At 34.4% G+C, this 18,220-nt stretch overlaps 1 protein-coding gene and 1 non-coding gene across 2 annotated transcripts in view; both read left to right on the top strand.

Annotated features, from left to right (window-relative positions):
- LRP1B (LDL receptor related protein 1B) overlaps positions 1-18,220 on the top strand; it is a 1,366,825-nt gene that overhangs the window by 1,273,821 nt on the left and 74,784 nt on the right. The window contains exons 82-85 of the mRNA XM_058664204.1: positions 4,948-5,064; positions 6,208-6,381; positions 7,931-8,056; positions 13,410-13,574. Coding sequence (XP_058520187.1) covers positions 4,948-5,064; positions 6,208-6,381; positions 7,931-8,056; positions 13,410-13,574 — 582 coding nt within the window. The remainder of the gene's footprint in view (positions 1-4,947; positions 5,065-6,207; positions 6,382-7,930; positions 8,057-13,409; positions 13,575-18,220) is intronic.
- On the top strand, positions 17,460-17,563 carry LOC118757901 (U6 spliceosomal RNA). The gene has a single exon (XR_004995413.2). It is a non-coding gene; the product is annotated as a U6 spliceosomal RNA (small nuclear RNA).

The following is an 18,220-nucleotide window of genomic DNA, read 5'->3' as shown; positions in this document are numbered from 1 at the left end:
ATAGTGTGCCATATACCATTAAAGTCTTACATAAATATTTCAGATAATGTCTGCCATAACTCCCTAACAGTAACAATTATATTTATCTACATTTTAACATGTCATTTAGGCAGACAGTAATTTGGACAGCAGTTAAGATACCTCTTGGGTTGTCCTTAGCATGTTGTCCAGTGTCTGGGACTGATTCCAGCTCTTCTCCAATTCCATCCTCAAGTGAATGCAAACCCTGAGAGGCATAGGAGCATAAGCTCAGGAAGTTGTGTCCCTGATACCCATGTGAAAGATTTAGTTGAGTTCCCAAGCCTTAGCTTCTTTATGCCAATTTTAGTTTAATTTTAGTGTATATAAATATGCACTCTGTTGTCAAGGTGTCGTCCTAAAACCATGCATTTAAAACCAGGGACCATAACAAACCTCATTTCCTGAAAATATAAAATCCTGTTTCTTACATTTTAAGTTTGAATAAGATAGTGCCTTAATCAATCCACAAATGACACATCCCCTGAGTTGAAGTTTATTTGGTATACACTCTATTGATGATATATGCTTAGATGGATGAAACAGGAATAGCTTTGAATTCATTCCTATCCCATCAGATAACAATCAGTGAATTCTAGCGTTGGAATTCTACTGTCTGATCAAGTAATTCAGAGGAGCTACTGTCACTGCACATTTGCTAAAATCATGACAACCTCTGAGTTTTTTAGTGCTCATTTGTTCCATATATGGCACTTAATCTACGGGTTTTAATGAGTCAGTGTACAATTGTTTAATGAACATTGTTTGATAAAAAAGTATGCTTTAAAAAAAAAGATGCTTCTGTGGTCAGTATTGTGGTATATCAGGTTAAGCCATAGCCTGCAAGGGCACCAGTTCAAGTTCTGGCTACTCCAATTCTGAATCAACTCGGGGTCAATGCTTTGAGTATATGAGTCCCATTTGGGGAATGAACTAACGAATGGACAATCTATCTTTTCCTCTCTCTGCTTGTCTGTAACTCTGCCTTTCAAATAAATAAAATAAATAATTTTAAAAGCATGTGTTAAATAATATATTTTTTAAAATGCTTCTTTCCATTTCCTACCTTCCATGAGCATGGTCTCCATATTATTTAGGTCTAATTAACAAAACAGAAAAAGGGGGATTTGTAGGACAACTGATTGGATAATATTTACATGAGAATAATTGATTGGATCCATTTGCATGAAGACAGTAGATTGATATATTTGAATGAGAACAATTGATTATATATACAAAACAAAGAAAGGTGCTTCCTTCCTAGGAAGGGAACCAGGATCTAGCAGACCAAGGGAAGGAGACTCCCTCTTACTGTTGAAATTTAAATGCCCCAAAACCTCCTCCCTTGTGCCTACAGGACTCTTAGTCCTTAAAAGTCTGCTCCTGTTAATAACTTTGGCTGTTTACCATTTAAAAAAATGTGTTGAATGAGGTGATGAATTCTTACACCTTACTCTGAACCATGAGATGGTTTATAAGATTTCTTTAACAAACACAATATTATTTCTACTAAGCACTTATTAAACGCAGGCACCATGGTCTAGTTTCAAGCCATTTCTGTCATGTGGTAAATCAGTGGTGTGCACCATGTGAGCAGCAATAGGAACTGGTTGGTTTTGTGAAGGTTACTTTGGCAGTGTATGGTTGAAACAAGGTACCTCAGGAATATGTGTTGAGTTAATGAATGTTTGATCAGATAAAGGAAGCTTTCTGTTTTTTCTTACATGGAAGGATATATATTATTCCATGACATTGACTAAATACATTTTCCATCCTTATCTGGAAGCCTGTCAGTGCACCACATATCTTCCAGAAATTGTTATTTCAGAGAGAATAAAGAATGATTGCCTCTGGACATGTCATAGTGGCTTCTTGAGACAAGCACATTGATTTTTATTGGTTTAACAAAAAAAGACAATCCAGTTATAAAGAATGAATAAAATTTTTGACTCTAACTGTTCCTTAAGGTATTATTTTTGTGGCACTATTTTAAATACCTATGTACATACGTAACAAGAAAAAATGTTATGTATTTTGAAATCCAAGACCAATAGATGACCTATCCCATGCATAATGTTAATGCATTTTAAAAACAAATTTTGTTTAGTGCCAGATGTCTTCATTTATTTTAGGTCCAATTATTCCCTATTAATGCAAGAATATGGTAGTGCACACTTGCTGTTTATTACTTATTCATTATGATTTTCCCTGAAAACCTGATGCATACAATCTTTCTGTTTCTGGAAAGTCAGTCATTTAAATTTGTTGAACTCCGCAAATATTTTCTCTAAAATACTCTGGCAAATCCTCTCAAGATCTTGATTCTCATTTTCTTATTTTTACATACTATAATAAAAATAGGGGAACTAGTAAAAAGATTTTGGGGTGTTTAAGCATACAGTAAATGTGAGAACAAATAACCTCAAGGATATAATAATAGTCATAATTATGTGAGATAAAGGATTAAGAAAATTAGTATGTTTAGTGCAGTTATCATTTATCACTTATATTTAGTAATTTTGCATTATCTTGTATGAACCTGTCAAATTATATGTTTGATGCAAGTAACTTTGTGATTTACTTCAAATTTTCTGTATTTTTACTAAGTTAGTTCTTACTCTGTCATTCCTAGTTCAGATAAGAGTTTTCTCAGAACTGATTTTTTTTTACTTTATTATTGGTTCTTTATTAAAGATCAAAAGGAGATGTGATATTTTTAAAGACAGATACAAACTTGTTCTTTTATATCAACATGATTCTCATCAATGTAACAGGAAGTTACTTGATTCCTTTATTAAATTTTTAATTTAAGAGACTATCTCTTTTATTAAAGAGCTTAAGGAAAAAATCAAAGTCATGGATTTTAGTGTATTTTGGAATATGAATCCCACTCCTAAAGAATTTGTTATATAATTTTTATCTAGATGTAATTGTACTCAATAGTACAGTGTGTGACCACAACTGGTAAGGATGAGTTTGTGTTAGACAAGCCTAGACCAAAATAATACAATATATGACACTTCTGAGGATCTTTTAGAACTGCTAAGTCTGAAAAACAGTACTATTCATTAAAGTGGATTATACCATCATTTATTATTATTTTACATGATTAGCAAATTTACTGCCTTTATAAAACCAATTTTATTGGGGATAGGCATTTGCTTTATCTATTTTCTTATTGAACTATATTCACACAAAAAGGAAAAAAAAACTTTCAACTCTTTCTGGATGACTCTTTTTGAACTATATTGGTAGAAGCAGAAAATTGGATCATTTTATGGTTCATGTTACTTATAATTATCCATGAAGAAGCCAAACCATAACTCTTAACATTACTACAAATAGCAAATTAATCATTGAGCAGAACCATTAAAACATGGCCCACTTGCTTTAATTGCTAAGCCATTTCTCAGCGGCTGGTTGGTCATGGTTTGTCTTTTCATTTTATCCAGGGGGTAATATTTGTGCTTAGTTTAATTACATTTGGCTAAAATCTATATACACAATTTTATTTTCATCATAGCTTTTTTAGTTCTTTGGATAGCAAGGTCTTGCTCAGTATTCACAGAATGCATGTATATCATAAAAACAACAATATTTTCCATTCTGTCATGTTGTCTTTGAAATGTCCTTCAGTTTAATAAGCATTCTAGTTTTGAAAATTATTACCATATAGCTCCCAGATTCATTTTAATCATTTTGTGTTATAAGTATGCAATATGTCATACCCAAAGACACTCTGTCACAAGAGTTAAACTTACATTGCTATGAAGACTTAGTATATAGATTTATCTGTCAAAGATCTTATTCTATGTTAATGGAAATGTAATTTCTATGTATTGATGGTATTTTAGCAAGAAAATAAAAGTGAGGCTCTTGTCAAGTTAACAAAATGCAAATAGAATATTAAATACATAGGAAAATAATGTTTTTACCCAACCATTAAGGCCATTGTTATTTACTTATAGTTGCCTATTGCAAATGAAGACAAGTGAACTTCCAATAAATAATTACTGGAAAAATTGAAGCATCATTAGAAGCTTAATTAAGGGCTTTACTATTTTTCCCCACTGTAAACATTCATCTTCAGCATGCACACACAAAGGTGCTTCAAGGCACTATATACCATGTTCACACAGATAAACTACCTCATAATTAGATCAATGAACTTTTTATATTCTGAAAGCTATATCTTTGTAATGTAATTTAAAATATACCCAATGACCCCAAGTAATTTAAATGATGGTAGATAGATGTTTCAACCAATGAACTCATGCAGTGTATACTATAAAATTTGAAATATCACTACAAGTATAACAGGAAATAGCTTTGCTCGGGAACCCAGTATGTAAAGAAAATTTACCTGGAATGCCCTCATCCCATATAGGAGTGTCAGTTCAAATCTCAGCTAACTCTGCCGTTCCAAACCAGCTTCTTGCAACAAATGGCCATCAGAACACTAAGTTCTCGACACTAGGATTGACATCCATATTGATGTTTCTGGCTCCTATCTTCAGTTGGTCCAGCCTTTGCTATTGTAGGGTATTGGCAAGGGGAATAAGGGAATCTCTCTCTCCCTGTCTCTTTGTCTCTCCCTCTATATATCTGCCTTTCAAGTAAATAAGTAAATCTCAAGTTTTCAATCCAAAATAAGTCAATAAGTACAGGAAGGAAATTTATTTGGTACAGATTTCTTCATGTGGCATAGTTTATTAAATAAATACTATGTAACCTCAATACATTAGTTGGAGAAAAGAATTGTGTGACTTGATGAAATTTTCCTAACATGTAAATTTAATGGTATAAACTGGGTAATTTCTGTGATACTGGAAGATAAGCATGAATCATAAACATACAGGAAGAAACAGAATTTAATTTGGAACAACTGCAGATGATTTTCCTGGTGTGTTGAGGCATATTGTTTTGCAGGTCTGGCAGTGGATCATTTCAGTGAACGCATCTACTGGGCTGACTTTGAACTCTCCGTTATTGGCAGTGTTTTCTATGATGGTTCTGATTCAGTGATCTCTGTCAGCAGCAAGCAAGGTTTGTGAAGTGCCTTTGGCTTTGTTTTTAATTCTTTTGGGGAGCATTATACAATACTACAAAAATACAAGTATGAAAATTTGTATTCTGAATTTTCTTAAAATTTTTCCACTTTCAGATCTGAAAATGATATAAACATTTTTATTCATTCAATGATAACAGTAAAGTCAGGGTAGAAGAACTTGATTTAGACACATATCAGTTTTTACTGCCTTCATTTAGAAAATCATTTCATCATGTTGCTTTCTGTGGTTAATCCATTCTGAGCAAGGTACTCCAAGTGGTCAAGATGAGCGCCTGTGAACACTAACTTTTGCTTCAAATTCAAGTAACAATAAGTGGTAAAACATAACAGGAACAATTATGGTTACTGACAAAACCCTTATCACACGAGAAAAGTAGAGTGTAGAAAATGGCAATTGACTTTTCCCGCACCTGACCACAGAATGCACTTGTTTTCCTGTGTTGCTGCATCCTTGTCTGTCTCTACCTCTCAGCCCATCCCACAGCTCTTGCCTTCCTTTCTTTTTTGCTAAATTGAGTTTCTGTTATTTATCTTTTTTTCCCTTTAATACACCAACCCTTTTCCTATATTTCTCCCATCAGACCGAATGCCTATCCCTCTATTATTTTTTTCAAAAAGAGAAAAGAGAAAAATAAATGAACATTGTATTGTGCCCTTGATTAATATGAATGAAAATTCTATCAAGGACCGTAGATGGGAAGACATACACATGCAGTAGTTGATATTGGTCTTTTTTTTTAAAGGCTAAGTATACATTTCATTGTTTTCAGATAGGTTGAAGAAACTGTATTAACATAAAAGTTATTCTATGCATTATGAGTTCATTGTTAGGCTTTTCTTTTGTTAAGTGCACCACAGAGAATGTCATTCTTCATTGTAATAAACCCACAAAATGCTGTGTGATGATGAGGAAGATTAAAGTAAAGATTATTACTTTTAATTGTGAGTGACATGTTTAGTAACTTGCAAATCCCAACTGCCAGGAAATTACTTGTACCTGCTTCATAGCTAATATTAAAAATATTCCAATTTTATGTAATCTTGAAAAAACTCAGTTAAGTCTCATGTCTTTATACATACCTTATAATTTTTATATCCTCATCTTTTAAAACTTCTAGGTTTGTTACATCCACATAGAATTGATATCTTTGAAGATTACATATACGGAGCAGGACCTAAAAGTGGTGTATTTCGAGTTCAAAAATTTGGTCATGGCTCAGTAGAGTTCCTAGCTTTAGATGTTGATAAAACAAAAGGTGTTTTGATATCTCACCGCTATAAACAACTAGACTGTAAGTATAATATTTTATAAAGTTTTCTACCACTGAATTGTTTTCTCTAGTATCTCTCAAAATAATATATGTTAAGATATCTTTACGATTTCATTGTCTTTATCCCAGTAAATGACATTAATGCCCATGTCATCAGAACAAAGTCAAAGTTAAGATAATGTAGAAGTTTCCATTTCTGTCATTATTTGATGTGTGAAACTTTCAGGATTTGGCTCTTTTCATGAAAAAATGAAATGACCTTGCATTAAAACAATCTATTTTCCTTTTTCCCCATATACTATTAAAAGCCAGAGTCTATGGATGAACTGTGGAAGTAAAATTTAATCTTAGGCATTTTGAGTCATTTCACTAATAGCCAAGTAGTTATCAGTGCACTATGCTAACATTTGATCTTTAAAAATATGAAAGGACAACCCCTCCCAAGTGTTGTGCGGGTATTTTCCAAGATTGCTTATCTTATTTATTCTTGGTGCTATCTCCCTTAGAAAGAGGTATGTAGATAAAGTAATTGTAAAATATATGCTGCAAATGTAGACAGCGAAATCATTGAAGATTAGGGTAAAACAAATGGTTGAAATTCTAGCAATGTCTTCATGTATCTGAAACTGTTTAAATTCATCACCTGTTTATGCTAAATAAGTAGAAATTGCATTTTGTTCAATACAGTTATCTGAATGTGTATGTAAATTAGTTTGTTACAAATGAAAAAAAAATCATGGTTTCCTAAAATCTTTCTGTTACACCATGGTTTTTCTGCCACTAACCAGTCATTTAAAGTTAACATGAGGAATTCTGTGTTATTTTTTAGTTCTACTCAATTCAGAGTTGTAATCAATTATTGCTATATTCAATAAAATATAAAACTTTCTTCTGAATGAAAGAGGTATTTACACAGAAAGAAATTTTGAGTCATCAGTTCAGTTACCTTTTTATCATTCCTATCCCATTGCAACTAATCTCCAGGGATGTCTCAGAAATCAGCTATGACTGTAAAGAATGCTAATTAGATAAACCTCTACACCAAAATCATCATAGCAAACATTTACACATGCACACAAACTCCTTGCCTGATCAAAAGAAAAGCATTTTTAACAGGGGTTTTAGAAAAACAAAAGTCATATCTTTTGCTTGTCTGTGTTTTGAACTGACACATACAGATTTTCAGTCTTTGTAAATACCGGGGGGAGGTCATTTCTGCTGTTAGTACAGTCTTCTGAAGATCGGAAAGAAGGACTGCATTCCTGAAGATGTCAGTTGGCCTTGCTTTTAAACAAACTGCACTTTGAGTCCAAAAACCATTTTTTTTTCCAAAATGCAATTACAAACCGCAATAAAGAGTGGTCAGCTATAGATCTGAATAATTTCTTTTTCCTTTTGGGAAGTGTAATTAGGGCAAATTTCTTACTAATGAAATTTCTCTTCATCTATAATCAAGAATGATAATAATGTAGTTTGTCAATTTACTGAATTTCACCTTACTGAACATTGTACCCCTGAAGCTTATCTCTACTTGCACATCTGTTTATTTTTCTTTGTTTATTTTCCTCAGTACCAAACCCTTGCTTGGATTTAGCGTGTGAATTCCTCTGCTTGCTGAATCCTTCTGGTGCCACCTGTGTTTGTCCAGAAGGAAAACACTGGAGTAACGGGACCTGCAGGGATGCCAACCTGTTAGGTAGGTGTGCTTCATTATTATTTTCAAAGTTCATGATTATGGTAAATTTTTGCAATATTAAAACTGCAGAACACCAACTCCAGACAAGTTAGATGCCTTGATAGTCATGGTTCTGAAGTGTGTAAAATCTGTCTGCAGAGCATTGCCCATCAATTCACTTCCATTTGTCCATAAATGAGCATCAGATACCTGTGAAGTACTGAGCAATAGTTTAAGATCTTTGAAATAACTCACAGAATCAAAAGGCATTTTGCTATGGCTTTTGTATCAGAACAGCAAATTATGTTTTTGAGGATGCTGATCCAAAAAATCCAGTTATTCATTTAACATGTCCTTACTTGATATATCCTGTATTCCAAAAACTAACTTAGGAATTGCATCTCAGTTTTTTTTGAGGAAAATATAATTAACAATGCACATACATGTTTCACAGGATCGCAATAAGCAAGCTGAATACACAAGATTTTTAATACAGTGTACATTTTAGAAACCAAGTGATTAATTAAAAATTGAAATACATTTTCACTTCTAGGTGTTAAATGATGAATGCTTAAATAAAAACAAAGTAAACAAAGAAAAGTTGTCTCATGGGAATCACAGAGCTTTCTCTTGAATATCCACACAGACTCACAGTAAATTTCCACATATTCAGAACAAGTAAGCATGCGTCAATACACTAATAAGGAAAATGAAAATATGTACCTAGTAGCTTTTATGTCACAGACAAAACTTAAGTCCTCCAAATTATGTTGGGATTGTAGGCAACTCTTTTTCCACCAACATACATGGTTTTTTTAATTAAGATTTATTCTTATTGGAAAAGTGGATATACAGAGAGGAGGTGAGACAGAGAGGAAGATCTTCCAGCTGATGATTCGCTCTCCAAGTGACCACAGTGGCTGGAGCTGAGCTGATCCAAAGCATGGAGTTCTTCCAGGCCTCCCACATGGGTGCAGGGTCCTATGGCTTTGCCCGTCCTCGACTGCTTTCCCAGGCCACAAGCAGGGAGCTGGATGGAAAGCAGGGACACCGGGATTAGAACCGGCGACCATGTGGGATCATGGCATGTGCAAGGCATGAACCTTAACCACTACGTTATCACACCAGGCCCCACCAAAATACATGGTTAGGAATAGTTCATTGCCGAATTCTCCTTCATGTTGTTTTCCCCTTGGTTGGAAGGAACTCCTCACATCAATAGTGGGTCTTTGCTGTCAATCAGTGTCTCCACTTCATGATGTATTCTTTTTATTCTCTGTTGATTGTTGTGTGCTGGTTCAAGACTCTTGCCTTTTGGGCCTGGCAGCATGGCCTAGCGGATAAAGTCCTCGCCTTGAACGCACCGGGATCCCATATGGGCACCGGTTCTAATCCTGGCAGCTCCACTTCCCATCCAGCTCCCTGCTTGTGGCCTGGGAAAGCAGTTGAGGATGGCCAAAAGCTTTGGGACCCTGCATCCATGTGGGAGACCTGGAGGAAGTTCCTGGCTCCTGGCTTCGGATTGGCACAGCACCAGCCGTTGCAGTCACTTAGGGAGTGAAACATCGGACGGAAGACCTTCCTCTCTGTCTCTCCTTTCTGTATATCTGACTTTCCAATAAAAATAAATAAACCTTTAAAAAAAAGACTCTTGCCTTTTAAAACATACTCAGAATGTAACTGTCATAGTTTGTAAAATTCATGGCAAATACCTTTTAGCACATCTCTTTTTAAGCATTTAACATGCAAATCTGAATTGCTGTTTCTGTGGTCAATGGCGTAAGTCACAATGGAGAAAGAGTAAAAAACAGTGTAATTATCCAACTGAGGACAAGTTAGAATTTCCTTTAGGAAATGACTTTCTATGATCTGCAAAAACAAATTAAGTTGAGTGCAAATGAAGAAACAGAGCATTGAAACAGAACGAATTATCTGAAAAAAACATGGAAACACAGTATGTAAAGAAAATGAGTCAGTCATTGCATTTTGTATATAGAATGCACAACACTGTTGAGAATGACAAAGTTGAGACTTTATCAGAGCAGTAACTATATCATTGTTGTTGCTGGATGGGCACTTTAGTGTGCCACCATAGGGCTCATTGGATTGTCTAGCATTTGATAGTAATTGGCTTTACCTTGCTGTGAACATAAGTGATCCATTCTCACATCTATTAAACAATGCATTCCAATCCACATGACCTCCACATCACCTGCTGTACCCATTTCCAGGGTTCTCAGAAATACCAGAATTAATGTAGATACAATTCCTAATAGCACAACGTCTTGCAAAATGTGACCCATAATCTCTACTGTCATTACTGTCATAAAGTTGATAAGATAGTGCAACAAGATTTTGGTTGCATTTAATCTGCAAATTACATTGTTTTTCTTCTTGAAAGAAAGAGTTTGGTTGTAGAAGTTTGTTTTACTGGTGTTTACTGATGTTTAGGCACAGCAGGCAAAGCTGCCACCCTTAACACCCATATTTCCAAATGGGCTCCAGTTTGTATTCCAGTTTCTCCATTTCTGATTCAGCTCCTAGCTCACGGCCTGGTATTGGCAGTATATGATGGTTCAATGTTTGGGGCCCTGTCACCCAGGTGGGAGACACAGTTGAAGCTTCTGACTGCTGGCAATAATGTGATCTAATACTGACTATTTTAGCCACTTGTGGGGAGTGACCAAGCAGATGAGATACCATTCTTTCTAAGTCTCTCTTCCCTATGATTCTGACCTTCAAGTCAATAAAAGCATCTTTTTTTTTTTTTAAGAAATTTGCTTCACTATTTCAATCAATCCTGCTTAAATGTAGGAATCCAGAAATCCCTTCAAGGCTCATTATTATAATTTAAAAGAACATTTTAAATTGTATGGAAGGGTTGAAATCTGTCTCTACACACCCAGGCCTTGATAATGAGTGGCTTGAATCACTTTACTAAGGAGCAGAAATAAGTAGATTTCAGAATTATTGATGGACATAGATAAATGCCAGTTAATTTTTCCTGACATTAACATTTGATATCGCTAAGGTTGTTCAGTTCTTTATAATTGCTTGCCTTTCTCTAAGCTGTTATTGTTAAATGATGAGCATGGTGAATGTTTTTAATCTTCGTGTAAGAAATTTGAAATTCAAATAGTACTCATTCTTGGGGAAGTATTCACCTGCTCTTTCCAAAAGTTGATTATAATTGCTGGAGCTTGACTTCTGGAGATGATTTAGCCATTGACAAAAAGCAGCCTTCTTTTTCATTATAGAATTATTAGGGTAGGTTTTGAAAAAATGTAACTCCACTTTCATCTCATTGGGCAGTGCTGTGCATCTAAATTTCCACTTGAAGCATATTGTAGAAATGCACAAGTTCCAACATGTAGGAGTTTTGGATACCTATATGTTTTAGCAGAACATCGGCAGGTGAAAATAATACCCTCAAAATCACCCCAAGTGTGATGACGATGCCTGAGGTGTTTCTCTGTTCCCAGTCTGAGGCTTCATTGAAACACATCATTCTGAATGACTAAAAAATGTGTTGGTAAATTCTAACTGAAGGAAACTTATCTTCATCCTGGGTATTTCCCTTAGGAACTGACCCTTTGCTGGAATTTCTCATTTATATTGCAAAGGTGTATCTCCAAGTTAATAAGACCAATGCTAAATCACACCTCTGTTTTCTATTGCCCTGTGTTTTTCATTTAACTGTCCTGGTCCTTACTTTTTTCTTATTCACTTTATAAAGGCTAATTTGTGCTTTTACCTCCCAGTTACCTTTAGAATAATTCATTTAATATTTCATTGCTATGTTTTAACTCTGTCAACTTCAAACAGTGTATCTTTCAAAGAATCCACCTTACTTGCAGGGTAAAGTCCAACACCCAGGGCTCTTCCCTTACTCTTCTCTTCGCTGCTCAAAAATGCTTCCTGCTTGTGCTTCCATCCCTCTCATTTTCTCATCTAAATCCATCTGCCATTGTTTTTATTTAGTTCTTCCAGGGCACATCATCTCATATTCCACATATGCTCTCCCTAGGGTACCTTCAGGGCACTCAGGAAATAATGATAAGTCAGAATGGCACTTAATGATTTAACTAGATCAGTGCATCAGTTGCTTGTGGAAACCATACAATGCATTTTGTCCTCATGTTTCTCCTATTCCAGATATGATATATGTGAAAGAAAGTTAAGTTCTCTTTTATGGATAAGTGTGAATGTCATATACTTTATATTAACAAAGTATTTCATATTACAAAGTTTTAGAATTTTTAATTTATCTTTAGAATTTATTATCTCATTTAGTATTCAGACTAATATGAACTAAGCTCAGTATTTTTCATGAAAATCATTTTTAGGAAAATAGAAATCTCAGGTAGTCTACCTTGCATGCCTAGCAAGTGGCAGAACCAAAACCTAAATATAGGTCTTATTAAACCTGGGCCATTTACTTTATGTAAGAGTCTATCAAAAATTGTGTAGCAATGAAATTAAAAGGTAAATTTATGTTGGTACAAAATGAGTACTAATAAAAAAGGATCTCTCTTCAAATATTTTTCTGTGCTATAAGTTAAACACACACAAATAGCTGTCTGTATCTCCACCCCATTCAAACAACTGTGATTAGGAAAAATTTAAAAATATATACCTATCATTTTTTATGTTATTATTCTCCAAACAGTTCAGTTTGATAGTGATTTGTATAACATTTACATTTTGTTAGATATTGAAAAATATCCACAAATGATTTAAAGTATACAAGTTGTATATGTATGTTATTTGCAAATTTTATACCATTTTATGTAATAGACTTGAACAGCCAGAAATTTTGACACTTGCAGGTGATTCTGGAATCATTTATCCAAACATTTCTAGAGTTGACAGTATATACAACTGTACAAAGCAAACACAGATACACTTAATACAGTGGTGTGTGTGTGTAGTGTATGTATATGTGTGTATGTATACATAAGTATAAGTATATAAACATACATATTCTATAGGCATATTCTGCATGTTTTAATTTAATTTAAGGTCAAGCATTCCTAAAAAGACACTTTGTTCACTTCTACCTTCAAGAACATTTTATGAAAAATACATAATACATTTTAGAAAAGTGCAGTTATCTTTATTGGTTGGTATTTAGCAAAGAAATCATTAATATTATTTCAAGTTGTCAGAAGAGTAAAAGGTAATTTCATATTTACTCATTATTCAATAACTCAAATCTATCAGTGTTTACAGTATTGAATTTTCTTCTCTTTTGTACTTGCAAGTATATTTTATGAAGAGTAGGAATGATCCTAGTAGGTAAATATTTTTAAATATTCATATTTAGTCACCCGTTGACTAACGTGCTAATTTGAACACTTCTTCTAATGACCAGATGATTCATGCAAATTGACTTGTGAAAATGGAGGAAGATGCATTTTAAATGAGAAGGGAGATTTGAGGTGTCACTGCTGGCCTAGTTACTCTGGAGAACGCTGTGAAGTCAATCATTGTAGCAACTACTGTCAGAATGGAGGAACTTGTACACCATCGACCCTGGGTAAATGTTTGAATATCATTGCATATTGAAGTAATTTGCATTTCCTTACATGTGATGTTCTGAATATAAACAAATAGTATACTAATATATAGTTTATATTTAGCAATTCAACATAATCAATGGCATTTGTTCTGAATTCAGCATATCAAAATCAAGTACCAAAATCTAATGAAGATGGTCATTTACATTGTGTTGAGCACATACCATGTGATAGATCCAGAGCTAATGGGGCAGTTTGACCATGGCTTGGAATAATTAGCCCGTTAGCCAAGCTTTATATATTGAATCCACATCCTGTATTGTTAAATTGTAGAAATATTTGCCTTAAATATTAAATATTAACATCAACCATTATTGAAAATTAGGCTCCTTAAAAATATAAATAAGCCCCACCAGATCATCAGATAGCATCTTGTTTCCCAAACAAGAATATAGCCATTCTGTTGACATCACAATGTAGTATATAATATGCTTTGAAAATACAAGATAACAGCAGCATAAATTATATTTGAAATTTTTATGACTTTATGCAACACCCATGTTTGCAAAGAATATTCTTTACAACATATAAGTAAATCATGGAATATATTTTCCATCCAGTGTTTAAGATGCTACCACAAACACACACACAAATCATATCAGTACACAATAGAAGTATAATATCCAAATTTTAATATTCATTGCATCAATGTTAAAAAGCTGTTATAGGCCATCTATACATATTTAGTTTCATGTAAACATAGACATATATTACCATATGATAAGCATCCATACCTGTTTAATGTTACATTGACATAGTAAAGCAGATTATATGATCTTCACGTCCCTTGTATGTTTAATTACTATCAAGCCAGAAGTTCTCATTTCTATTGTACATTGCTGTTATTTGAAGCAATTAGCATAATATTATCCAAAGCATCATATGGAAAAATATTAGATGTAATTCAGAAAAATCAAGTTCTTCCTACTTTGCATTCTAATAGGAAACGTTTGCCGGTTTACTTTACATGTCTAAATATGTTCTGAAGATTTATTTATTTGAAAGGCAGAGTAATTGAAAGAGATAGCCTCTCTCTGCTCAGTCACTCCATGAATAGCTGCAACGGCCAGGATGAAACTCCAGACCACAAACTCTTCTTGGTCTCTCAAGTGGGTAGTGAATGGAGCAAGAACACAAGTTTGTGCCTTATGCCCTCTGAACAGTAAATGTAGAATTTCCCACCGGGGGGGGGGGGGACTCTTACCCTGCATTTCAAAACACCAGTCAAGCCTGCCCCCACCAGAGTCTCTGGTGGGAGTTTGGGGGGCAGATCCCAACCTATACAAAATTGTACCACATAACTCAAAATTCAAAATAAAAATATATTAAAAAAAAAAAAACTACATTGCCCTTAGGGAGCAAGCCTTACCAAGGTTGAAATCCCTGAGAAAAGCTAGTCTGGGTTCCCACACTCTCCTCTATTTCTTGTAATTCCCCCACCTCTAGGAACACCACAAGGGTGCCCAAACTCTGAAAATCTCAGCCTTTAGAATGACTAGGCCTCTGTCATGAGGCACTCCATCTATACTTGTGCAAATAACCACCCTCTTAGAATTTATCTCTGATAAAACCACTTTGGCTGTGAGTTTATTCCTTTTTTCTTCTCCTTGTTTCTGTGCCTCTTTGCCAACATGTGGTACCCTGTGTTCTGTGCTAATTGCCTAACAGGAAGCAGGAATTATCATGTTATACTCCCCAGGCAAATTTACAGGAAGCTGATTTGGCTGGCTGGACGAGGGCACCAGCACTGTGTCCTAGTATCACTAGCATTCCGTATGGGCATTGGTTCCTTTCCTGGCTGATCCACTTCCCGATTCAGGTCCCTGTTTATAGCCTGGAAAAGTAGTAGAGGATGACATAAGCCCTTGGGCTCCTGCATACATGTAGGAGACCTGAAAGAGGCTCCTGGCCTCTGGCTTCAAACAGCCCAACTCTGGCCAGCCTTTTGGGAAGTGAATCAGCAGATAGAAGTTTGTTCTCTCCTCTCTCTCTCTCTCTCTCTCTTTCTCTCTCTCTGTTTGACTTTCCAAGTAAAATACATAATCAATCTTAATAAAAAGGAAAAATCTAGACTAGCCAGAACTCAAATTGGCACTCCAATCTGGAATGTAGATGGCCCAAGCAGCAACTTAACACACTGCACCTCAGTGCCTGCCACTATTAATATTATGCCTTATGATTGGTTATCATTATGGTATTCTGATTACTTCCTAGCATCCTGAAAAATATTCAGCTGATTAATGGAAATATAAATGGCACTAGGAATATTACTACCTAGTTTTATTATACTCAAGGGAACCTAGTGCACACAGCACAGTATATTCCATTACCACAGGCGAAATTATAATAGTGAATCTTTTACTGTATAAGCAAGTGAGAATTGAAATTCAATGAATGTGTGTATGATTGCATTTTAGTAACACAGATGCTATTTCCCTTAGAGAGCAAACTTTTCTTGCCAAATAAATTGTTTGGAAATTTTATGACTTTATCAATTACTAAATTTTCTCACTGTGATAATGAAAATCATTGAATTATAGCTATATAACTTACTAAGATTTGTCTTCAGATATATTTAGCCCAAGGAGACCATTTGACTTTCAAAACAACGGCTATCGTTTCCATCTTCAGTGGATCTCCAGGGATAAATTTTTAAAGAATGCTTAATTTGATATCCTGCTAATGGGTCCTAAACTATATACAGATACAGAACAACTTTTAATGCTTCACTCTAATTATTTGCCTGCATCTGGTGCATTCTCTGATGTATAGTGTATCATCTATTCACTAAAATTATTATCTCTTTATTTGTATAGATACTATATTTAGGAAAATTTATAATTCTAATTAGTAATAGCAATATAAGGTATATACTGGACCACCTAATAATAATAATAATAATAATGATAATGATAATAATAGTAAGGTATTTGACAAAGTAATTTAGAAAGCTTTTTTCATTTTTATAAATGCAGTTTTATAAAAACAGTTTATTACTCTAGACTATAGAACCTTATTATCTACTCACAAATGCTAACTTGTTAAACAGATCCCAGTGGGCAATGCATGTATTTATTCACTGTTGATTTACTTAAAATTAGGCCTTTTGGTATAGTCCTTTGTGGAATTTCTTTAACTAGAGTTTGGGCCAGGCTTAATTAAAATTTATAAGTTTATGGCAGTTGTATAGGACAATAATAATTAAAGAAAATGTCATCAGTTAATTAAAGCATATATGTGAGAGGCATAATTAAAATTTTGAATGTGGGAACTAGGTTTTCCCATTCCTTAAGGTTTTTATAATGAACATTAAAAAGTTGTTTATATAGGAATATTCTCTATAATCAGTTATTTTGCAGAGCTGTAATCATCAAGGATCCATGCTGTTCACATTCATGGTCTATTCATGGGTAGTATTTAAGATAACATTTGCCTTGGAGAAAACAATTGGAACTCAGAATAAAGCATAATACTAACCATTTTTAATAAAGATAGAGAATAATTTATATAGGTTTTATTTATTGTATATGTTTAAAATATACAATTGAACATATTTACCACTAATCTTGCTTTTGTGAATATTCTCTAAGCTATGTTCATGTATTTGGCAATCTCTTTACTCCTGTAAGTCTACTATTTAAAATTTTAATATGAGAAGTTCAATATGTTTTAATAGGAGTAGTTCAATGTGAATTAGAATTTCCTGCATAGATTTAGAGGAATCTATCGAGAGACTTGTAAATTTGGGAGCAGAAATCAAATATGTAACCTTACTTCCAAAGTCAGTGGTTATGAAAAGGAGAAAACTCATGCCACCTTAGGAAATTTGAAAATTACATAATTGTGCTCGCTTTGGCAGCCATATACTAAAACTGGAACGATACAGAGAAGATTAGCATGGCCCCTGCGCGAGGATGACACGCAAATTCATGAAGCATTCCATATTTTTTTCTCCTCTGACCTCAGATACAAGGGGAAAAAAATGATGATATTAGTGTGGAAACAATGGTCTTACCCACTTTCCTGTAGCCCTTGACCCTTTGTACTCTAATCAACTAAGTAAGATTATTTAAAAAAATAATAATAATAAATTTTAAAAATTAGACAGTTATACAATTATCCAGGTTGTAGCTAGAGGGTGATCGTGCATTTGGCTTTGCAGTACATTTGTATTACTGAATATAAAGGGGAAAAGTGGATGCTGTCATTGTGGCTCTTCCTGCTATCACATCTGCGGAGTTTTACACTGAAAGTTTTGTTGCCAAAAGTGGAGCAACAGTGAAAGCGACCTCTACTGTGAAAAGAAGAAGTGAAAAAAAAAAAAAAAAAAAACGCCTCCCTGTAATGAGAAAAGCCCTTGCAATTGGAGTCCTGTGGGTGGAAAGCATGTCTCCTTCTCAGTTACTCAAGATTCTTCTGCCCAGGCACATATCCAAAATCAGATATTAGATTTGTTCAAGATGAAGAGTAGCTGTTTGAGGGCACATTTGGATACCAGGAAGTGGATGACGGAGCATGAGCAGTGAGGGCTGCCGGGGCACATGTCCTTCCACGATGCTCAGTCCATAAGCACACACTCATCAGATTCATATCTGGGCAAATGGTG

This window comes from Ochotona princeps, chromosome 5 (genome assembly GCF_030435755.1).
Source record: "Ochotona princeps isolate mOchPri1 chromosome 5, mOchPri1.hap1, whole genome shotgun sequence".
In the NCBI taxonomy this organism is placed as follows: Eukaryota; Metazoa; Chordata; class Mammalia; order Lagomorpha; family Ochotonidae; genus Ochotona; species Ochotona princeps.
The sequence above is the reverse complement of the archived record's forward strand: the minus strand, read 5'-3'. Positions and strand labels throughout refer to the sequence as shown.